This window comes from Globicephala melas, chromosome 4 (genome assembly GCF_963455315.2).
Source record: "Globicephala melas chromosome 4, mGloMel1.2, whole genome shotgun sequence".
Taxonomy (NCBI): Eukaryota; Metazoa; Chordata; class Mammalia; order Artiodactyla; family Delphinidae; genus Globicephala; species Globicephala melas.
Window position 1 is genome coordinate 130,835,244 of NC_083317.1, and position 23,627 is coordinate 130,858,870.

A 23,627-nucleotide genomic window follows, 5' to 3' on the forward strand; every position below is an offset into this window, starting at 1 on the left:
CTAGGTCCTTGGGATTCAGTAGTGGAGCCTCAACTGCTGATTTCATGGAACTCACTCTCTGGTTTTTAATAAGCAATGAGAGAAAGAGAGACTCTAAGTAAACAAACCATGGAGCCAGACAGGGAGACATCCCAAGCAAGCCATGTAAGTCACAAAGAGGTCAACAAATGTCCTCTGGAAATCTCCAGAGATGAAGGCTGCTTCTCACTTTTCTCTCTGTATGAAATACACATATACACATGCAACTTGTTCCTAAACATTTGGGTTATAATCCCAAATAAATGTTCATTGAACAGTCCTAAAAGCATAGACCACGTGGTGGCAGCACGGTAGAGGCAGCTTTGCAAAACCTCAAAGCTAGCATTAGCCAGAATGCTAGGACTGGGTTGGGAGTGCTTCTAACACCTGGCACCTGCTCCTTGTTCTCACCCACTCACAACTTACTCTGTGTGCCTTAAAAGGTCGGATGAATACAGAGGCAAATGGGAGGTCTCCCTCCTGTGCTCCAGGAGCTCATTGTCCAGATACACCTAATTGCCAGGGCAAGGAGCGGCATTGTCAACACGGAGGCCCCAGGGTCCAGGGATCCAGGGCACCGTTCTGGAGATGGAGGTGCTGACATTCAGGGCCTCATTGTTCCTTCTCTCCCACGGGGCATTAGGTTTAGGATAAAATGATCCTTAGGAGCGGTTGGTTTGAGGGAGGTACGCCTTTTACTGGTGCTTCCTCTCTCACTGGGCATGTCTGTGGGGACACCTATGACCTCACAGATTGTGCCCAAGAGGAGGGATCTGGGTCTAGAGAGGGTAGGGAGGGCAAGAGACGCACAAGATGACAGTAGAGCCTGTCTGAGCACATACGGTCCACCACACCCTGGCTCATCCTCCACTCCTTTCCTTTCCACCCTCTAGGATGGCCAGGTTGAGTGTGCACTGGTGTTGCAGGAGGTGGAGGAAGGGACTAGCATCTAGGTTTAAAGACCAGAAACGAATATCCCCTGATAATTTCACGTCATTTTCTGGATTCAAAGGAGGGGTAGAGTGGGGAAGACAGACGTAGAGGGGCAGTGAGATAGGGCTCGATTCGGGGATCTCTCTGAGGCACGGCGAGGCGGTTCTCTCCCCCGCCGGGTGCGGGCTCCGGGTGGGTGGACTGGCGCCCCCCAGCCCCGCAGGCCCCGAATGACATCAGAGGCTGGGGAGCGCGCAGAGCGCAGGCGCGGGCGGAGAAGAGAGGCGGGAGGGGGGCCGACCAGTGCGGCTTGGGAGAGCGCTCCTCCGCCCTGCGCGCAGTCCCTGCGCCCCGCTCAGCCCGCGCCTCGCTGTTCGCGCCGCGCCTCGGGCGTCCAGAGCGCGCCCCTCGCACCGCATCAAGCGCCGCCCGCGGCAGCCCAGCCCCAGCCTTCCTCCTCCTCCTCTTCTTTCTCCTCCTCCTTCTCCTCCGCCGCCGGACACGCAGCCGCAGGCCGGGGCCGGGACGCAGCTGGGGAGTCAGGGACGCGCGCAGCCAGCCCTTCCCCCTCCGGCTCCCGCACCGCCGGCCGCCTCCCCTCGCCCTCCTCCTCTCCCCTCCCTGCTCCTTCGCTTCTCCTCCTCCTCCTCCTCTCCCAGCCCAGGCTGCCAGCACCATGTCCGCAGGGGGAGATTTTGGGAACCCACTGAGAAAATTCAAGTTGGTGTTCTTGGGGGAGCAGAGTGGTAAGTACCCCGCTTATTCTCTTGGCTTGGCGTCGAGTCGAACCCCCGCCAAATCATCCACCCGATTGGGACCCCGGCCCCGGCTCGAAAAGGCCCCTCGGTGCCTGGGTAGAGGGGAGGTTTGGGGATGAGAAGTCGGGGCCGGCTCGGGCGGGGCCGGGCAGGGGAGGGCCCAAGGGTAAGGGCCGAGGAGACGCTGGGGCCGGAGGTGGGTGTGAGGGTGGGATCTGGGGTGGGGGCTCGGGGTGCGGGTGCAGGTGCGGCGCGGCGGGGAGGCTGGAGGGCGGCGGCTCGCTCAGCGGCGCCGGCCGAGGCGTGAAGGCTCCGGGCTCGCTGGCTCGCTCGCACTGCGGCACCGGCTGCGGGCGACCGCGCAGGTGGCGGGGCGCCGGCGAGGGTCGCGGGGAGGACGGCGCCCCTCTTTGGAGAACGAGACGGGACTGGCGTCTGGCCGCGCCCCACCCCGCGGCACCGGAGGGGTTCCCTGGGGCCCCTGCCCGGAACCGTAATTACGGGCACGTCCAGACCCCAGGGCAGACGGCCGCGGGCGGGGGGAGACCCACAGATGTCTCCTCTGAAAAGAGCGGGTGCAGGTCGTGGGGGAACAGGGCGCCTACCTCCCCTTGCTTACGTCCGACTGGGCACAGAAGGTTCTAGACCCGCTGCCCTTCGCCAGTGTGTATTAGCCCCTATGGGGCTCAGGGATCTGGGCGATGACAGCAAGGGTTCCCCAGTGCGAGGCAGATTTGGGGGATGGTACGGGGCGCCTCACACCAAGAGCCGTGACGCCCGGGGCTGGGCAGAGAAAGGACCAGGCGACACGCCCTGCCTGGCTTCCCAGCACCCCTCCCGAGAGCGTTGGCGGTGGATTCTTCCCACCCCCCAGCTCACCGCCCTTCTTGGGGGAGGGGAGGTCACCGTGGCAGCGGGCCAGGGGCCGGGGAGAGGGGGAGACAAATGGCTTACGTACTGCCCAGCAGCCTCCCCAGGGAAAGCATCTCTGAAATCCAGGTTAGTCGCGAGGTGGGAAGACCAGGTTGAGGAGCATGGACCCTCTGACACTTGTAGGAAGGAGTGGTTTTTCAGAGCATCCCTCCAGAGGCCTGGGGCTGCAGGGAGACCAGCTGGGCCCTGACCAGCTCTGCTGTGGGAGCAGGACCAGCAGCTCTAGCTCTACAGACCAGTCCCGTTCACCTGGCTTGGTGCCTGTCTATACAAGGGGCCAAGACACACACAACCTTGGGAGGCCCTGGTGGGCTCCGGGAGCAGTGCTGCTGTGATGTGTGTGCCTATGGGTTGTGGAGGTCACACACCTGCCTGCTGCTGCTGCTCATTACAGCTCAGAGAAGGGTGTCAAAAGGTGGTCGAGTTCTGACATGGGTTTTGGGGCCAGGCTGGGCGTTTCAGAACAAAATCAACTCAGGCAGCCAGCCCTGTGTCCTGGACTCTGAGTTTCTGATCTTAGTAGATTCCAGTTTCACAAAACTAACTTTTCCTTGTGCCTAAAGGGATTTGGGGGGTGGGGGTGGTCTTCACATCCCAGTGCTAGTCTTAGCGGGCCTAGAGCCCTGGGAGTTGAATTCTTAGCTGTGTTCCCTTGAGCAGATTTCAAAGCCTCTCTGAGCCTTAGTTTCTGTCTCTGTAAGATGGTTGCCTAAGGGCAGTTCTCTTACCCCTTCATGTTTCCTCAGTGTCTCCCAAAGGGCCTGGACCATGGGAGGTTCCCAACAAACACTTGTTTATTCCAAGTCTGAACATGCTTCAGCAAAGGACCAGGGGTTTGATGAGGAGAATGGTGTGTTTGAGGTAAAACTTTGGGCTCCCACGGAATCTCTGATGGGCTGAGGCCCCTACTGAGCCCTGCAAACCGCCTTTGCCCCTAAAATCACAGAAATGAGACCTGAAGGCCTCAGAGAGTGAGCCCCCACCTCTCCAGCATGTTTATATGGGAAGTTCCAGCCCCAGGGATGGGGTGTCGACCCAGAGTCCTATTGTGAGTTGTTAACCCTTCTGGGACTGGAACCACATCTCCTGTTCCCAGTCACTAACATGCCGTTGGGAAATAAGGTGACCTTGAATTGGGGAAGCCAAGAATTGGGGAGCTTTCCTGATAGGGGGTTAGGGTTGCCATACTCTGGCCAGGCTTGTGGCTATGTTGGGTGACCTGGTGGAGATACCGGGCTAGTTGGTTGGGAGCTTGCTTTCTGGGCCCTTTGAACATGGTCATTAGGGAAAAAGGCACTGCCATCAGTGCCACTGGCTATTAGCCACTCTGGTCCCTTCTGGCAGGGAGCCCTAGGACCCTGAAAGGCCTCCTCCCACTTTGTTGTGTCATTAGTGGGTTGTTTACCTTCAATTTTACAGAGCTTTTGGGGTCCCTGAGTTAGGCAGGAGACATGGGCATCTCTGAGCCTGGTGGGACAGAGGAATTGCCACCGCAGCCATGGCTTCCATCTTGCCCACATGCACTTTTACATGTGTTGGTCCTTTGTGCCCGCATCCTCTACAGCCTGTGTGGTGGAGGGAATTCTGAGTTCCCACTGAATTCTGGCCATCACCTCCACCCTGGGTCTCCCTCCCTGTGTGACCTTGGAGGTACCTCCCCTTCTGTACTCAGGGAACTTGGGTCAGCTGAGCACAGCAGGGACTTCTAGAACAGCATGGGCTGGCCTGTATGAGCTGAGTCCCCTGGAAAGGAGCCAGGGGAAGGAGATGGCCTTCTCCTGTTCCCTGTGCCTGGCTTACTGGTAGCATCTCTCTAGGCCAGTGGGCGAGGACAGCTGGATCCCAGAGAGGAGTGCCCGGCCTGGAGCCCAGTGATGAGGAGGGTGCCCAGGACCAGATAATCCCAGGGGCATCGGGCCTTCAGAGATTCCAGGGATCTGGTTTGGGTGGGAAGCCTTGAGGAGCCAATCTGGAGAGAATACCTCTAGCCCATGAGAGAGTACCACCTCCTAGCAGCCGAATGATTGCCTTACTGTGGAGCATGGAATACAGGCTGGCCAGTATCAGCCTGGCAGGGGGAGGGATTGTGGAGAGGTTGCTGTGGACCCAGGATGAAGGATTTCCTTGCAGTGTGGAGGCTGTGCAATCCTGCTGGGGCTCAGATGGCTCTCTGGGCCTGCTGGCCGTGCCCTTGTGCTGATGGCAGTGGAGGGTGAAAGAGGGGGTGATGCACACCAGTCCCGACTTGGGCACTTGGTGGCATCCAGAGAAGGCAGGCATGAGCAGATATCTGAGGAAGGAGCTCGACCTGGGGGACACAGCCCTCCTCCTGAGTTCTGATGGCGTTCTGTGGGGCTCCAGCTTCACGCGGGGCTTCTCGGAGTGTGTGTGGCAGGGAGGGGGAAGTGGGCTGTGTCTGCTGCACTCTGGCCTCTGCTCACCTCCCTTCCCTGAGACTCCTCCAGCCGGAGCAGGAAGATTGATGGACACAAGTTTGGTCTCCTTCCCCAGGCTGAGGCCAGTAGGCCAGCTTCTCCCTGTGACCAGCCACCTTCCTGTCCTTCCCTGGCAGTTGTGTTGCTGGAGGTGCCATCCATGCCGAGCACGATGTGAGTGGCATCCCTGGACTCATGCAGCATAGTGACCCAGCAGGCAGCTTTGGTTGTTTTCTCATTTGTTCAACCATCCCTCTCTCCCTCCCCCATCCGCCTCTCTCACTTCCTCCTCCCAGCATCCGTTTATTCATTCAGTCAGATCTTTGAGTGTATCCCTGCCTCGTGGAACTTATAGTCCACTGGGGAGCACAGACATCTGCAGATATAATTACAGTAAAGGTCTGCGAGGGCCGTGACGAGGGAGGAACAGCTGCTGCAGAAGCACATAGCAGGGCGTCCTGCCCACCTATGGGGGCAGGTGTCAGAGGCGCCTTCTAAAGGCGTCAGAGGGGGAGACGCTTCTATAGGCAGCATGCTGGTACTCCTTCTTTGGGCTGAGTGCGGGGAGTAGGTCTTGCAAGGGGCCCACCCTCTCCAGGGAGTTTTGCCTGCTCTTCTCCCTCCTGCATTGAGGAAGTGCGTGGGGTAGAGAGCAGGACAAGGGTGGAGAGCAGGACAAGGACAAGGAGAGCAGGACAAGTAGCAAGTGCTGAGAGGGAAGGGCTGCCCCTCCACTTTCATCCCTGTTCTCACTGCCAGGAGGGTCCTGCCTGACCCCTGCCTCCCCGCAACCCACACTGCTGCAGCCCCACAGGGAGCCCACCGCTGGCTTGGTGGTTGTGCCTGAAGCCCATCCCAGAAGTGGACTCCTCCCAGATCTGCTGGCCCTGCTGTGCCCAGCCTAGCTGGGCACTCACCATGGTGGAGCTTTGTTTTTTTCTGAACATTTTTAGAAACAATCACATGCTGCCCCAAGACCTCTGTTGTCTTGGTTCCTCAGGATTTTAAAATGCTTATTAACTTCTTTTAGGTACAGAAACCCTAACTGAATTTTAAGCCCCTTAAGGGCAAATTTCAGCACCTTAAGGTGACTAGTCATCTTAGTCATCCTACCCCCCTCTCCGCCTGCAGGAGTTTTGTGCTCATTAAATATCTCATTTGAAAATGATGAGAGATCTTTGCTGTGTGGGATTTGCTGATGGCCCATCAGTAGATTGAAAGCGACAGGAGTCAAGGCCGCTTTGGAATAGGATTCTTCATCCTGACACCTGCCGCTTTCTCAAGCCAGAGGATTTTTATCTGCAACACTTACAGAGTCCTTCATAGAGGATTGGCTCATTTAGCCTTGGTCATGCCCACCTCACCGTTCATCTCACGGAAGCTGAATTTCTCAGGGCACCCCCATCTCCACCATCTCTGCAGAACTTTGAGAAGCAGCAAGGCCACCAGAGGTGGGGCGGAAGGGACACATCCAGACCTGGCAGAGCTCACTTTGAGATCTGAAGTGAATCACCCAGTGTCTCTGTGCCTCAGCTTCTTGGTCCTGCTTTCTCTCTTCCCAATTTTTCTCCCTGCCTCAGTGGCTGGAATGAGAGAGGGAACCTTGGATGTCAGGTGCAGGCCCGGAACCTTTGCTTTATTTGTTTAAAGAACTGGGTGTAAGGTCAGACAGACAGACACCAAGATGAGAATTAACCTGTACTTGGTATAAGAGAAAAGTGGCACCCTCAGTGCTGATGATAGATGCTCGAGAACTCGCCAGAAGACAAAAAAGAAACTGTGAGAACACGTTCTGGTGGTGCAGGTGTAACAGTAATTACCATCGTTTGCATGGTCTGATTATCATTATCATTTGCAGCCTCCAAATTATAATGAATACCATTAAAATATAACAAAATAACCTCATTGTCCTTTCGTTACTTATTAAATCCCTAAAATCAGCCCATGAATATTTATCCTTATAGGTGTTGCCTTGACATTGCAAGCTCGCCCAGGGCAGGCCTGAGGGTGGTACCATCTGTGTCCCATCCAGGCTGCAAAGTGTTCCTGTCCTCCCCAACCATTCTTCCACTGTTGCAGAATGAATGAGCCTTTGAATGTGCAGGGCTTTCTGGTCTCAGTGTAAATCATTTAGAGAAACTGATGGACAGACCCGTTGGGGAGGGTGAGGAAAGGTTAGGTGGAACAGCAAAATTCATAATCATGGGGGTGGACTACTGTACTGGGCATTTCCTCCACTGTCTGTCTGTGTATCTGTCTGTCATCCTTTTCCATTTCTCACCACAGAGAAGATGGGGGAGGTTGCCAGGGAGAAGTACTTGACGCACCCTGAGATGAGCAGCTTTTGTGAGAGCTCAAAAGACAGGCTGCCGGGAAATGGGGCTGCAGGCAGGGCTGGGCACTTAAGCCCTGAGGGGACCGCGATGATGAGGAAGCCAGTCTCTGCTTCCTGGAACAGGGCAGGAAAGGATGCAGATTCCTAACGCCTGAGGACTCCTAAGAGAGCTTCTTTACTGAACTTGAAATTTCCAATTCCCTTTTTTATTTCGGTAACTTTGGCCCTGAACTAAGTGGGATCTTTTTTAAAAAGTAAATTTTCACAACCGTGAATATGTTATCGTTTTTAGTAAAATGATTTATTTTCAGTAGAAAAGCATATTTATCCTGGTCTCCTGGTAACAAGGCAGGTGGGAGCCTGAGTGACTCGGCCAGGTGCCTCCTGTTCCCTGGGGGGTGACATACCCAATGGACAGACCAGGGTTCAGGAGAAAACAGATGATGCCTCACCCCTGAGGGCAGAGTGGAGCCTTTACAGTAAAGGTTACCTCTATAAAAGGCATTAAAAGAGTGGCAGCCTGGAGCCCCAGCAGGACGGGCGAGGGAGGAAGACTTCATTTGGGTGCGCTCTGTGCTGGAGACCACAGCTTTCCTCCAGGGTCTGGGCAGTTGGGGGATGGGCTTGTTGCTTTAGTGGGGTTTCCCTCGAGAAAGGGGTTTCCAGTATTGGGATGACTGGCTCACCCATTTCCCCCTGTGGCTGGAGATGAGGTGAGGGCAGGTCACAGAGGCTGGCTCAGCCAGGTTCTAGCTGAGAACTCATTACTCAGAAGGGAAGAACCAGTCACACTGAGAAGCTGGTTCCTACCTTCTCTGGGGGTAGTCCTTCCTCTGGCCTCATTCTCCCTCCAGGCCTGGAGATATCAGGGCCCTGGAGACCCTGATTCTGTCTAGGGTCTGCCACCAGCTGGCCATGTGGTTGGATTAGCCCCAGCCCACCTTTCACTTTCTCAATGTGTCCCTGGAGGCTAGTGAACTTGGTGATCACTAGGGCCAGTGGAGCTCTAAGTGGTTCTCTAATTCAGCACCAGCTTAGAGTATGACGCCAAGCCAGTAACACTCCCAGCCTGGGCACGGCACGGGTCAGAGGGGCTGCAGGGATGAATGAATGGGATCAGGGCCTCTGCCAACTCTTTCCCCTGGAACTGCCCTGGGCTCCAGTGCAGGGTCCTCTCCAGTCTGCCATCTCTTCTCTTGGCCAACATTCTAGGCCCACCTACCTGGGCCCAGCCTTACCTACTGTGCCCTCGGGGTGCTTTGATTCATCCCTTCTGATGATGTGTTTGGCTCAGGTTGCCAGGCAACAGGGATGGAGCTGTTTTGCCCTTCCTGCCGACAGGCATTTATCTCATACAGAGGACAGCAGAATGGGTGACAGCTCCCAGGTACTCCTACTCCGGGACACTTCCTTCTGTAGCCAGGTGGGTGGGTGGTAAGTGGGGAGGGCTGGGAAGGGACCAGAGCCAAGAGGGATATGCGGTGTCCCCAGTAGACCAGTCCCAGCTCCTACTCCAGCCCCATCACCAACGGCATCCTCTTGAGCCCTGGGCTTCCACCCCAGCCTGGCCCTCTCTGTCTGGGTGTTGGGATGTAACACCCAGACAGACAGGGGCCTCAAAAATGAGGACCCCCGGTGCTCATTTCCCTCCAAGACAGTAGGGTCTTTATGACCTTGTTGGACTTCCAAGATGTGTCTAATACATCAACATGTGGCACATGCTAAATGCTCCAGTAAGAGGTAATTTTGTTGGTGAAATAGTGACGGCACCGCCCCTCCCCGCCTGCTCGTAGATGTATGAGGGGAGGAGAAGTAGGGGTGCAAGGTTTGGAGAATCACTGATGGACCGTTTTTGTGTAGTGAGCTGCAGGGCAGCGTTCTTGTGATCTGACAGGTAGAGCTGCTTATCACTTTTGTAGATGAGGGAAGTGAGGCTCTGAGAGGCGAAGACGTTTACACAGGGTGCTGGACCCAGAAGCTGCTACTGCTGAGCTGGGAAGGACCCCCGGGTCTCTGACTCACTGGCCGGCGTTTTCCCTGCTGCCTGGCCTGGCAGGGAGGGGGACAGACTCACCCTGACCGCCTGTGGCCCCACAGCTGCTCACAAGCAGAGCACCTCAAGTTCACTGCCACTGTCCTTCCCTGAGGACACGGCCCAGGGACTGCAGGCTGGAGGGTCTGCGGTGTTGTGAGTGGAACAGTTCTTGGACCTCAGCCAGTGTTGATGTGAGTGTTAACTACACAAGCAAGGCTGCGGGTGTGGTCTGCTGGGGAATCAGGGGAGGCTTCCCGGAGGAGGTGGTGCACAGTGAGCAGGAATTCACTGGCAGGTGAGGGAGGCATCACGAGCAGAGTGCCCAGCTGTGCCAAGGCTGAGGGCTGTGATGGGCATGGGCCTTCTAGGGAATTGGGTATCCTTCATGTGGCTGGGCTCTGGTGTGGTTGGGGGAACGTGCTGGGAGGAGTTGCACCTGGGGAAGCAGGGTCAGGCCACACACAGGAGTCTGGGTCTTCCCTGCAGGCAGCTGGGACCCAATAGGGGGCTTCAACCAAGGAGGGACATGCTTATGGGTTAGAAGACAAGGCTATGGCCCACTTGCAGGCAGGAGATCCAGGTGGCCTGACCCAGGCCGGCTGGGAACATTCAGAGGATGGAATTTAGAGGAGGCCTTGTGACAGGTATCAGCTTGAGCTTCCTTCCAGCCCTGAAGTTCACCTCTGCTGCGGATGTATATTTTCTTGATTCTTTCTCTGTTGACTGAGGACTCAGGAACAATGAAGGGTTGTAGAGGAGGGACTTTTGTCCTTCTCTGCAAGACCACACTGTCCCCAGATGTACCCAAACTGGCTGCCTTAAGCTCCTCTGCCCTTCCAGCCTCCACAGTGCCCTGGGTGCTCTGGGACTGCTGGCGGCCCTTCCAGGCTCTTCCCGTCCGCCAGCTGCTCAGGGCGGGTGTATACCTGGAGAGGAGCGGGCCGCTGGGTGTGCGAGCTCCTGCCTCCTGTGCAGCCTCCTGCCACTGCCTCCCTTGCTGGGCTTCTCTTCCAGCGGACACCTGACTCCCTTCCTGTGCTTTCTTCCATAGATTCCCTTGCTCTTGTCTGCCAGCTTCCAGCTTCCCAACCAGCTCAGGCGTCCCTGAGGACTTGAGGGAGGACTGTGTGGGGAAGAGCTTCCCTCCCCGCCTTGGAAACAGAAACCTAGTCTTAAGCTGGCTGTGCAAAAGGCAAAGGGTGGGAGCCAGGGAGCTGGCGTGGAGACAGGGGGCTGCCTTCCTGAACCCGGCCCCCACCTGCAGGCCCGCTCACGGTCTGATGGTCTGTCCTCAAGGCCTGAAACGCCACCCTCCAAAGCCCTGGTAACCTCTGTTCCCTGCCCCTCGTGTCTTCCACCCATGGAGGTTACTGAGCCCCACCTGGGCATTCCTTTGCCAGTGTAGCTGGTAGGGGGAGAATACCCAAATTATGCATCGTCAGCGGTCACAGCACATTTCAGTGGCCCCTGTGGGCAGGGCCACGTTAATGGTCTGCGAGATCAGAGCGGGTAAGGAGACCTCTGCCCTCGGTTGGTGCTCAGCAGAGGTGTCACCCCTGCCCAGAGTTGCTGGACTAGAGAAAACGGCCTGGAAGCTGGCCGCAAGCAGCTCAGCCCAGCTTTGACCTGTTTGAAACCCCGCTGGGTACCCCCGTTGCCCCCATCCCGGGGCAGAAGCAGGACCAAGAGACACATCCCTGGTTCGGGACTGCAGAGCTGCGAGTGTGACCTCCACATGGGCGTCAGGTCCCTCTGGGGGCGGCGTGCGGATTCCGAGAGAGGTAGAGAAAATGTTCTGACCCTGTTGACGAACGGGGAATAAACATCACACAGACTGAAGAGGATAAAGTGAAGCATTCAAACTCACATTTCTTGTGTATTTCCCCATCCAGTGAAGGATGGGGGGTGGGGAGTTGGGAAGTGCAGGGAAGAGAGGGCCATGGAGGCACTGAGGGGAGGCCCCCCCACCAGACACAGGTGCCGGAGCGCACCTTCACAGGCCTGCTGGCCGCCACGTGCTGCGGCCTTGGGAAAGCCCGGGTGGCATAAGGCTCTAGGCAATGGTGCTGTCCGTCCTGGGGCCCCAACCAAATAGAATTAAAGGGTCCTGTGGAGGCACTGATTCCGGTTGGGGCACAGGAGTGACGGGACTAATTCTGTTTTCACGTGGAGGATGAGCTGAGGGGTGGGGGCTGCTGCTGTGAGGAGGCCGACGACCCTCGGCCAGGCAGAGCAGGAGTGGAGAGAAGGGCTCTCACCTCGGCCCCGGGAGATGAGGGAGGGCATTCTTCAGCTCCACGGCCCCAGTGCTGGGACACCGGGCTTCCATGAGCAGACTGAGCCTCGTCTCTCCCTCCCCAAGGCCAGTTGGCTCTGCCCCCCTGGGACCCTGCAGTTCCCAGACTGGGCTGCTGCAAGTAGGGTCAAGCCTTGGGGCCAGGAGATTATTTGGTTCTGCTCTTCTCTGTGTAGAGAGCGCCTCTGAGAAGGGTTTATTTTTAGGGGGAAAAAAAAGCCACTCTCAGATTAGCCACTTATTTTAGGGATATTAGCAGATCCTACTTGTAGCACCAGGATCCGGAAATTCTCCCCTGACTCTAATCCGTCACTCCCCCACATCCAGCCAAAGCACTGCCGGCTGCTGCCCACGTCAGAATGTGAAATGCAGGCCTGGAAAGTTGCCTTGCCAGCCCACCCACCCTGGTTCTCTCCCACCTGCATCAGAAGAGGGCAGAACCCCAGGTGTTGGGCCAGAAGAGCCAGCTCCTCCCCTTTCTCCGTCATGCAGCCAAAGGGTCATCTAAGCCAGAGTTCTGGTCTGGACAGCAATGTCCACTCATCTGTCCACCTCACCTCGGGGGGCTGGAAGTGCTGTGGGAAATGTATGATGAGGTAGTCACAGCCCCTGCCCACCACAGCCTCCGTGCAGGGCAGCTGAGGGCTTCAGTCCTAAACAGAGAGACCTGCGAGGTTCTGCAGCAGGTGACCAGCCACTAACACCGCCGCAGGAGAGGAGGCGGGGGCTGAGGGAAGAGTAGAGGGGGCATCTTTTAGGAATGTGAGATGGTTTGACAGATACAACCTAAGGTGACCCTGAATGAGTCACCCCCTTGCCTAGTCCCTTCCCCTTGAATGCAGATGGAACCCAACACTTGCTTCTAGCCAGTGTGGTATGGCAAAGATGATGGGCTGTCACTCCCACGATTGTTTCTCTAAAAGACTCCTCTGCTGGCCTTGAAGGCGTGAGCTGCCATGTGGTGAGAGGGCAGTGAGGGGTCATGTGGTGAGGAACTGTGGGTGGCCTCTAGGGGAAAAGCAGCCCCTGGCCAGTAGCCCCCAAGAAGATGGAGACTCAGTCCTCCAGTCACGAGGGACTGAATTTGGTCAGCCACCACGGACAGGAGCTTGAAAGAGGACCCCGAGCTCCAGAAAGAAACGTAGCCCAGCCAATACCATGATTGTAGCCTTGTGAGACTGCGAACAGAGGTTCCAGGAAAGCCGTGCACAGACTCCTGCCCCAGGGGAATGTGATATAATAAATGTATGTTGTTTTGATCCTCTAACTTTGTGGTATTTGTTACACAGCAACAAATAACTAATACAGATGGGGTGAAGATTTTTCCAGGGAAGACACACCTTAGAGATGTCCTCCTTTTGCAGACAAGGAGTTGGAGCTTCCATGAGGAACTATGACCTGCTCCTGGTTAAGCAGCTGGCTGGGGCCATGGGAGGAGGGAGGCCCTCCTCCAGGGAGGCCCCGGGAGTCGAGTCCTAGTTCTTGCTCTGCTACTTCTCTCCCTTTGTGCAGCTTTGAGCAAACCCTCCTGCTTCCTGGGCCTCCAGTTTTTCCTCTGTTACGTGAAGGACTGGATCTGATGATCTCTAGGTGACTTCTTGCCATGACTTGGCATTCTGAGGCCACTCTGATCTGTGATCCTTCTAGAAGCCAGGCCTCAGGGCCTTTGTGAGTTTTAATCTCTGCTGCTCCTCCCGTGTTGTGTTTCCACTGTGGCTTCAGGAGGCATGATCTTCCTGTCCTGGGCATACTTCTATAAGCCTGATGGGTTCAGGCAAACCTCTGAAGTGGAGCTCTTGGCTGTGCACCAGGAGTTACTATCTGGCCGTGACCCTGGGGTCATGTGATCCTGGGCAAGCGGCCCCTCTTCTCTGACCTCACATCTCCTAGCTCAGTGAGAGGCTTGGACAGAATTAGTTCCAGAGTCCTCTATGGCTCACACCCTCTGGGGTGCTGCTTTGGAGAAGGGCTCCTTAAGGACCTGGAGCTTGTGGGATGGGACAAGTGAGCCTGGATACATCTTCTTGGTACCCAGGCGTCCAAGTCCAGGGGCAGACCTGAATATACGCCCAGTTTCTTGTTCCCCAACCTGGCCCTCCGGCCACCCCAGTGCCTGGCCAGCAGTCATCTCTGGTCCACAAGGGCTGGAGACAAAGAATCCTCCTTGCCTGCTGGGTGGTCCTGTGCTCACTCTCAGGCCCAGGGGTCCGGAGATCTAGAGTGCATCTTCCACCCCCGAAACAATGGTCCTTGTCTCTAAACTTCACCTGGAAGGCCATCCGTACTCTCCAGGTGAATCTTGAGCAGGTGCCCTTGAGCCCATCCTGAGGGCAGGAGGGGTCTTCTTTCTAGTGACTGAATGGGGAGGTCTCCACATCCACTCTTCCCTCACCAGCTGGCTCTGGACATGCAGGGGCTGGGATTGTGCCCATTTCCTCTTTGGCAAAGCAGCAAGGTGCACAGAGTGAGCAGGCTGTGTGAGGGTATGCAGGGACAGGAGGGGGCGCTGGGCCCCCACAAGTGCGGGAGCAGCTCCCTGTGCTCGGGGAGGCCTTGGAGTCAGCACCCTTGGTCAGCGCCAGCCCAGGGTTCCTCTGAAGGATGCCATGCCTCCAGCAGCCTGTGACCTTGAGGCCACCTTCCACCTGACCGGGCAAGCTTGATCTCATGGCCAGGCAACAGCTGGGCCCCCTTGGATGGGGGCTGTGGGTCCACTGTCACAAGGCCCCTCTGACTGGACCTCAGCTGATAACCTGGAAAACACAAGCCATGGCTCTCAGCGCTCTGTCTACACATTGTCACTGCCCCACTGTCCTCTCCCTGTGAATGAGGCTTTTAATAGCAATGCCACCAGCAGTTTGCCTTAGGAAGAGAAGTATAAATGTGAGCATGTACGTATATTACTTTGCCAACCTCCATGCTGTGGATGAACCAAGAGTTCCTCTCAGTTTAATAAACTACCAAATTGCATTAACACCAGCCTTGTCAAAAGATCAGCTGGTGGTGGGAATTTAGCATGTGTTTCTTCCTTCTCTCAAACGTACATATCCTCACTATGGTTGAATTCTTCACAGCACCCATGCAGCTACTCAGACATGTGACACGATTGGCCAGCGTAGGGTCGGACTAGAGTTGGGCTGAGCCTCAAGCCAATTGGAATGGAGTGCATCCTGCCCATCCAGGTCTGGCTGTCCAGGGAAGCCAAGCCAGAGTGTGTGCACTGCAGGCGGGAGCTCCTGTTCTAGCTGGGGGTGGAGAGTGGCTAGCACTCAAAGCTAGCAGGTGCTGCTACTGCTGTTGGGACCTGGAGGGGAGACCCAGCACCTCTTTGAAGCTGAGAAGAGTGTTCAAGATGACTCAGTGAGGTAGAGAGGGTCCAGACAGTGGGTGAGCTGGCCATGGTGGGGAGGAACTCTGCAGCCCACATGAGCTGTGTGCTCAGGCTCAAGTGGTTTTCAAGAAATCCTGAAGACGTCATCCTTGATGAGGTTCTCAGTTTCGTAGCTAAGACACCAGGGGTACTAGAGAGTCCCCCCCCCCCCACCAGGGCTTCTGGTGCTTGCTGGGTTGAGAGAGAGAGAGAGAGAGAGAGAGAGAGTGTGTGTGTGTGTGTGTTTGCATGCATCTAAGTGAGCATGAGCTCACTTAGATAGCATAAGGCTCTAGGTGGTTATGCCAAGGTTCTGCCCACCGAGCTGTCCTGTCCAGGCTTACTCCATCTCCTGGCCTGTGGTTAGAAGGGCTCACAGCAGTTCCCCAGTGCCCAGCTAGGTCCCTGTTCTTGGTGAAGACTGTTGATGCCAAGTACAGTTATATTCTATTTCCTTAGGAAAATTTCACGTTGACCACAATGTTTAATCAGAACAAGCCATTTCCTGAATGTGTGCAGAATCTGAGACAGGGATATAACATACATATGTGTGTGTGTGCATAATTTTAAAAATCGTCATATTTCGTTTTTTCCTTTAACTTTTTATTTTGACATAAGTTTAGGCTTATAGAAAGTTGTAAGACTAGTATGAAGGCTTCTCACATGCCTTCCACCCAGAATGTTAACATTTTACTGCTCCTGTGGGATTCATAGCACTTCTGTGAGGTAGGCACTTCTGCCTCCATTGTACAAATGAGGATGCTGAGCCTCAGAGAGTATAGTAACTAACTCAAGATCACACAGCAAATAAGTGGCAGAGCCAAGATTAAAATCCAGGCCTGTCAGTTGTGTGTGACCATGTGTGATGTAAGCGTGAGTGTGTAGGTGTCTTGTTCCTTCTGCCCAAAGAACTTCCTTTCTTGTGTTGTAGATCTGCTAGCAAGAAATTGTCTTGGCATCTGACTTCTTTATATCAATTCCATTTTTGAAATATTTTTGCTGGGTATAAAATTCTGTGTTGACAATATTTTTCTTTCAGTACTTCAGAGATGTCACTTCATTTTCTTCTGGTTTGCATGGTTTCTGACAAGGTAACAAAGATTTTTATTCTATATTTTCTTAGGCCTGTGATCCAATATATTCTTGTTATTTCTGTTTAAACAGTCAGTTATCTTTTAAAGAGATTTCAATGATACAAAAGAAATCTTACACATTTTCCCATGTAGTGACCATTCCCTGTGTTCACTATTCCTTTATGTGGACCCACATTGCCATCTGGTGTCATTTCACTTTTTCCTGTACAGATCTGCTGCTGATGAATTCTGTCAGCTTTTGAATATTTGAAAAAGTTTTTATTTCATCCTTATTTTTGAAAGATGTTATATAGTATATATCTGAAAGTTACAGAATTCTAGGTTGATAAGTTTTTCTTTCAGGACCTTACAGATACTGCTCCATTGTCTTCTTACTTGCATTGTTTCTGAGGAGAAGTTGCTGTCTTCTTTATCTTTGTTTCCCTGTATATAGTGTGTCATTTTTCCCTGGCTACTTTTATGATTTTCTCTTTATCACTGATTTGGTGCAATTTGATTATGATGTGCCTCTGTGTGGTGTCTTTTATGTTTCCTTTGCTTGGGGTTTGTTGAACTTTTTGGATCTGTGGTTTACATTTTCTCTCAAATTTGTAATATTTTCAGTAAAACTTTCTTCAATTCTTCGAGAACTCCAAATACATGTATGTTAATCTACTTGATGTCATCCTATGGCTCACTAGTGTTCCAGTAATTTATTTCTATTCTTTTTACTCTGTGTTTTATTTTAGATATTACTCTGTCTTCAAGTTCATTGATCTTTTCTTCTGCATTTAATCTGGGATTAATCTGTTGCTAACCCATCTAGTGTATTTTTTCATTTCCCACATTGTAGTTTTTACTTCTAGAAGGATGATTTGTGTCTTTTTAAATATCTTCCATATCTCTGTTTAACTTTTTGAACATATGAAATACAGTCATAATAATTGTTTTTTTAAATATTTTTGTTTGCTAATTCTAACATTTGTGTCAGTTTCGACTGATTTTTTTCTCCTTATTAAGGATTTATTTTATTGCTTCTTTTCATGCCTGGTAATTTTTTATTGGATGCTAGACATTGTGAATTTTGTCATGTTGTGTATTGGATGGTTTTTGTATTCCTGTAAATTCTTAGGATTTGTTAGCTGGGACTGGAGTGGTGCTCAGTCTGGGGCTAATTATTTCCCACTTTTGAGGCATAGCCCTTCAGAGTTCTCTCCCCAGTGTGCCATGAATGAGGAAGCTTTTCACTCTGGCTGGTAGGAACAGGCACTATCCCAGGCCTATGTAGATGCCAGGTGCTGTTTCCTTTTTAATCCATTTGGGTGGTTCTTTCCCAAGTCTTGAGCAGTTTCTTTACACACCTTTGCTGATCAGTCCTCAGCTGAAGACTTAAGAGAGCCACTTCGCAGACCTCTGGTGTTCTCTCTCTCTCTGTGCACCTCTTTCCTCTCTTGTGAACTTCGGCTGACGTGTTTTCTCCAGACTCTCAGCTCTATCTCCCCATTCCCTGTGCCATGTCCTGAAGTTTTCTCAAGGCAACAATTTGGGGGCAGTTGGGGGGCTCACTTGATTTGCTTCATGTCTCTCAGGGTTTACTGTCCTTTACTGCCCTTATGTACTGTCTTGAAAATCAGTTTCATATATTTTGTCTGTCTTTTGATTGTTTCCAGTGAGAAGATAAATCTGATGACCAGAAGCTAACATCTTGGGTCTTTGTTTTTTCATTTAATCATTTATTTGTAGGGGACACTGGTCTGGGCCCATAAGTGAGAACACTGGCTTGGACAGGAGTGTTGTCTAGTTAGTATTCTTTTTTTTTTTTTGTGGTACGTGGCCCTTCACTGCTATGGCCTCTCCCGTTGCGGAGCACAGGCTCCGGACGTGCAGGCTCAGCGGCCATGGCTCATGGGCCCAGCTGCTCCGCGGCACGTGGGATCTTCCCGGACTGGGGCATGAACCCGTGTCCCCTGCATCGGCAGGCGGACTCTCAACCACTGCACCACCAGGGAAACCCTAGTTAGTATTCTTGATTTTCATCTGTGATGTTCATACAATTAATTATATAAACGTAAATTTGCTGCATGATTTCTGCACTCTGGAGTCTTTGCAAGAACTTTCTGCTATCCAGCTCTTATTACAAGCTCATCATTAACAACTAGTTTGGTCTTGTCTTATGAATACTGAGAATTGTACAGTTGATCACGTTAGCTTTCTTTTTTGCTCTGACCTCCAGAGAGCTCAGGCATTTTCTTAGTCTGACTTTAATGATCAGGTAATATATTTTAAGATGTATGTCTGTGAACAAACTTTTTGCTCCAGCCTTCTCTTTTTAGCTTATTTATCCTTTCCCTTATATCCCTCTTAAAATTCTTAGTTGCAAATAAGAGAAGTCTGCTCTCACTCTCCAGCTGATTCAAGCAGACAGTGTATCAGAGCAATGACTGGGGAGCACAGAGTCTCTGGGAGGGTCAGAGTCAGAGAACCAGGCTTGGAGCAGCAGCCTGACTCACACCAGCACTGGTCCAGGGGTAGACGCAGTCCCTCTGCTGGATACTGTCAAAGGCTGGTGTTGAAACCCACATCAGAATCCAGGGACATCCCACACCTCACTAGATTCATGTCGGTCATTTCTGGTGAGTCTCACGTGAGCATCTGATGGGAGAAGTCTAGGTAGGATGCCTACAACAGAGCTGCAAGGGAGGCTCTTGCATTGGGGAGGATGGCTTTAGACCTTCCCAACACAGTAGGGGCATTCAGAGGAATTGGGCAGCTATCCACTATTGTTATTGATAGGTAGCTACTGTATCCTGATATTATTTTAAATAATATAGTCACCAGTGATCCTTTTGTGGGGGAAAGAAGGAGAGGGTTAACCCAGGCTATCAGATGAGTGTGAGCTCTCCTGTGCACAGCAGTCATGCCAACGCACAGCCTGGTGCACCCTCCCTGGCCTCTGTGCCCCTCCGCCCTCCCACCAGAGCAGACAGCAGAGCACAGACCCTTCTTGGGCTCTCAGGGCTCTAGGCCTGTGGGGGTGGGAGTGGGAATGGGATGAAATGTTTGAAGGTTAGTGAGACCCAAGGGTCAGAGGGACTCCGCCCACAGCTGGAAATGAGCCCCTCCCTTGGTCCTTTTATCCAGTTGCATTTCAGTCTTGGTAAGCATTGTCACTCGCCTCAGACTGGAAGCAGCCCTTAAAGACCATCTAGCCTGACCTCATTGGAATAATGACCTCTTAGCTCAGTGAGCGGCAGAGGTGAGATAATATGTTGGTGGGGGAAGGGAGTGGATGACACCCCACAGCGACTGACCCAGGGCAGGCTTTCCTGGCATCACTGGGCTCAGACAGAGCAGATGCGGACAGTTGGAGGACAGTGGGGAAGCGAGAGCATCGGGGATGGACCAGGCTCCCAGCTGGAGTAGGAGAAAGGGCCTGGGCCAGACCAGCCCCTACCACTGTCCTGTGACCACTCCTTCCGCTTCTCCCCCCTCCTCCCTCCTCGGTTCTGTCTTCCCTGGGTCCCCGGGTGAGGCCCAGGTGACTGAGCATCCTCCGGCAGAGGGAATTAACACACTTAATTAAAGTGTCCAATTAAGAGCTTTACATATTTCTTAATTACCGCCTGAGTCTTTGGGGGGATGGTTTGAAATGGGATTTTCACGTGTTTCCTCATTTAGCCTATGGTGAGCCAGCCAGCCCCTCAGGGCTCAGGTAGGAGCTGGCAGAGCTCTGTTCTGCAGCAGCTCTTCTGAGCGTGAGGTGGCAGGGTGGGGTGTGCAGCAGGACCCCGGTGCCCAGCCCCCCACGCTTCTCCACCTTGCAGGAGAGCAGGGCTGGGTTTTCTGGTTTGTGAAAATAGAACAAAAGGAAACAAGGATCAGACAGATGAAGCTGGTGTCTCCAGCTGTTCGTCTTATCACCACAGGGCCTGGGGGCTGTGCACCTCATGGTCAGGCCAGGAATGGGGGACTTTGTAGGCAGGGAGGTGCATGGGACTGGTGGAGCCATCTCCCCAGGCTCCTGCAGGGCAGGGACACTGGACCAGGAAGGGACTGGCCTCCTTCCCAGCACTCCCCAGCATTTCCCATCTGTGTTCTGGAAACTGAGCTGATGGGACACCTGAGTTAGCTGGGCCCATCGTAGGAATGGGTTGCTGGTCTGAGCCCTGGGGAAGCAGATTTGCCTTTTCAGCCCCGAGAGCCACCTTGTGACAGCTTCGGACCTTCTCTGACCTGGGCAGGCTGATGGGGCTATGGGCCAAGAATGCAGAGACCCTTTCCGTGGCATGGGGACTGCTTTCCTAAAAACACAAGTGTCTGAGAGGTGGGCAGCCCGCCAGGGCAGCCTAGAGATGGCAGTGAGGTCTGCCACATCTTTCCTGCCTGCCACCCTGGGCCCAGCTCTGTGACCCCGAGGAGGACCAGGGGAGACCCCACGGACCATCCAGCAGCGCCCCTGCGCTGGTGTGGGCGGCAAACGTGAGTGAGCAGCTGGGCACAGATGGTGGGGCAAGGTTCGGGTGTGGCTCGGCGGGGGGGACCCCAGGGGCGGGGCACACACTGCCGGGTCTTGGCAGACCCTCTACCAGGTCTCCAGCGAACTTCTTGCACTCTGCCTCACATATTGCCCCATTTCTGGCCCTCACGGCAGTCTTTCCACCTCCACCCTCACCCGCAGTGGAGGTGACAGGGCGGAGAGGGGTCCTTCCTGGAGCAAGACAGTGTCGGAGTGGGAGTCTGGGTGCTCACAGCCCACTCAGCTGTCAGCCTGTGGCCCGGGCCCCAGCCATGCCCGGGAACTCTCATAGGCACTGACCCCAAAGCCCTGGGAGTCTGGCTTCACGTGGCAGCCATGGTGAGATGTGGGTAAGGGACAGCTGTATGCAGAGGACACCTCAGCCTCACATCACCAGACCCCTCTGGTCCCTCTCCTGGGAATGCTGTCCCCCTGATGCCTTGTCTTCACCAGTCAAGACCCAGCCCAAATGCCACCGCCTGCAGGATGCTTCTGCAGTTCCCCAGCAGAGAGTGGCCTTACCTTTTTGTTGGCCTCTTGGTACCCCCTCTCAAGTTGCCTCACATCTTAGGTGTTTGCACCTGAATCTGGCTCTGCCACTGGGTGAGGGCTGCTGTAGGGCAGAAGGACATCTGCTTCTCACTATGAATTCTGGGCCTAGCCTGGGCCTAGCACAGAGTAAGCCCCCACTGGGTGTTTGTTGAATGAACAGAGAGGCCTCACGTCCACTGCGGCTACCTAGAAGCCACCTGAATGTACAAAAATCTATTTACCTGGGACCTGCCACTGAGATGGGGACTGGGGCCCATGGGAGGCTGGTGGAGTGAGTGGCCCCCATGGGTGAGGTCCAGGTGGGTACTGCTAGCTGGCTATGAAGGGCCACCTTGCACTGGTTGAACTTCCAGGGTGTGTGGAACTGAGCTCATCGGGACAGCCCACGGGTTTGCAAGACCTCTGGGCCCGAAGCTTAGATGTGGGTAAGGAAAGGACTGTTCCGTGGTGACATCAATAATGGAAAATAAGCTTAGATCCTCAGCTCATGAGGTTGCATGATTATTACCCATCATTATGTAATGATTTTTTTCGGAATGTAGTGCTGGTATCTGTGCTTTGGTCTGACAATTTTAAAGAAAGCTTTTATGGGTGACCTGAATCCAGAGTGATGACCTGGTGTTTGCTTCTTGTCCAGTTCGCTTGGGCTTAAGGAATGGACCCATCGTGTGCTAGTCACAAAGCCAGGTGTCAGGGAGGCGTCCTGGGCTCTCCTCTGAGTCTGACCAGTTACTAGGTCCTGTCACTCTCCTCTGCTCTCCACTTCTCCCCAGCGCCACTGCCTTTGCTTTAACTGAGATCCGCCTTCCCTCGCTGGATTCCTGCCTCCAATCTGGCCCCTATAGGCCCTTCCCCCCTTAGAAGTGTAAGTTTTCTTCCTAAAGCACAGAACTGTTGCTCTGATTACCTAATACTCTATAACAAACCACCCCAAACTTAGTGGCTCAAGAGGATGAAAATATTTACTTTGCTCAGGAATCTATAATTTGGGCAGGTCCTAGCGGGGAAAGGGTGCCTCTGTTCCACTTTGATGGCTCCAAGGCTGGACTTGAGTCATCTGAAGGCTCGCCCACCCACAGGTCTTCTGGCTGTTGGCTGCTGGCTGGAGGCCTCCGTGGAGGTTCTCCCACGTGTAGGCTGCCTTGGGCTTCCTCACAGCATGGTGGCTGGGTTGAAGGGCTAGCTTTCAGAGTGTGAGGGAGCTGGAGCATTCCAGACTGAAGCTGTGCTGCCTTTTCTAACCTCGCCTTGAGTCACACACGGTGCCATTTCTGCCACAGTCACGGACCCACAGATTTACCTCTGGATAGAGTGTCTGTGGTACATTCTAAGAAGAGCACGTGGTATGGGGCATATTTTGTGAGCCATCGTGGCCATTATGAGCTGCCACAGCTTTCCCACCACCTCTCTGCTTAAGACCCTTCGGGAGCTCCTGCCGCCCCTAGGAGAGAATCGTGCTCTTTGGTGTGGCCACATGGCCTGGCCATCTAGCCCCTGGCCCACCGGGCTTGCCTCTATCGGTCCGTCCCTTCTCTTCCTCTACAACTGGCCCCATAGATGGATTTTGGTTTAAATCAACTCAGCGGCCACACGTAGCTTCCTTGAACAGTGCTTGTTGTTTACCCCTCTCCTTACACACCTGGTCTGGCCCCATTTTCCCTGAGCCAAAGGACAGGGGAAATGACCTTGACCTTGTTGCCTCCCATCTCTTTGCACAAGCTTTTTATCTTCCTGCCTGTGTGCATTTGCTCCCGCTGTTCCCTCTGCCCGAAATACCTGGTCTCCTCTGACCCCCGCTTCCCACAGTTCAACAGCTGCCCTTGCAGCCTTCCTGATGCCCAGCCCCCTGGGCCCCCGCCCTTTGTGATCTCCACTTTGCTGCTGGTCAGACCTTCCCATAAACCAGCGCAATGTCATTCATGAGGTGAGGTCTTTGGCATCATATCTGGTTTTATATGTCAGCTCCACTGCTTCCCAGCCATGTGACCTTGGGGATACGAACCACCTCACTGGATCATGATGAGGATTAATGAGGAAACCTAAGAATTTCTTGTCTGGCGCTGAGCAGAATCCCAGTAAGAGTTAGCGTTTCCATTCCTTCTTTCTAGAGGTTCCTAATAAGTGCTCAGGAATGCATTTTCTCACCCTCATTTGGGTGAAAGAGGGAAAATGTCTCCCTGCTTAATCATGTGGGATTAAACCACCAGAAGATGATAAGCATATTGCTGAGCCGTGAGCAGAGAGAGAAAAGCTCAATAATGATTGCCTGCTTATTTTTAATAAAATCCTTCCAATAGAGCTGAATCTCTGCCCTGGGAAGGAGCTCCACGTTGCTGCAGTGGTGTCGGAGAGCAGTTGTTAGAAGGGCAGTGG

The 23,627-nt window shown here is 53.7% G+C and overlaps 1 protein-coding gene across 1 annotated transcript in view; it reads left to right on the forward strand.

The window, feature by feature from the left end:
• The first annotated feature begins 1,408 nt into the window (after positions 1–1,408).
• The window catches only part of RAB6B (RAB6B, member RAS oncogene family), a 58,657-nt gene continuing 36,438 nt past the window's right edge, over positions 1,409–23,627 (forward strand). Inside the window, exon 1 of the mRNA XM_030873451.2 lies at positions 1,409–1,697. Within this exon, the coding sequence (XP_030729311.1) occupies positions 1,628–1,697 (70 nt within the window). The 5' untranslated portion in view covers positions 1,409–1,627. The remainder of the gene's footprint in view (positions 1,698–23,627) is intronic.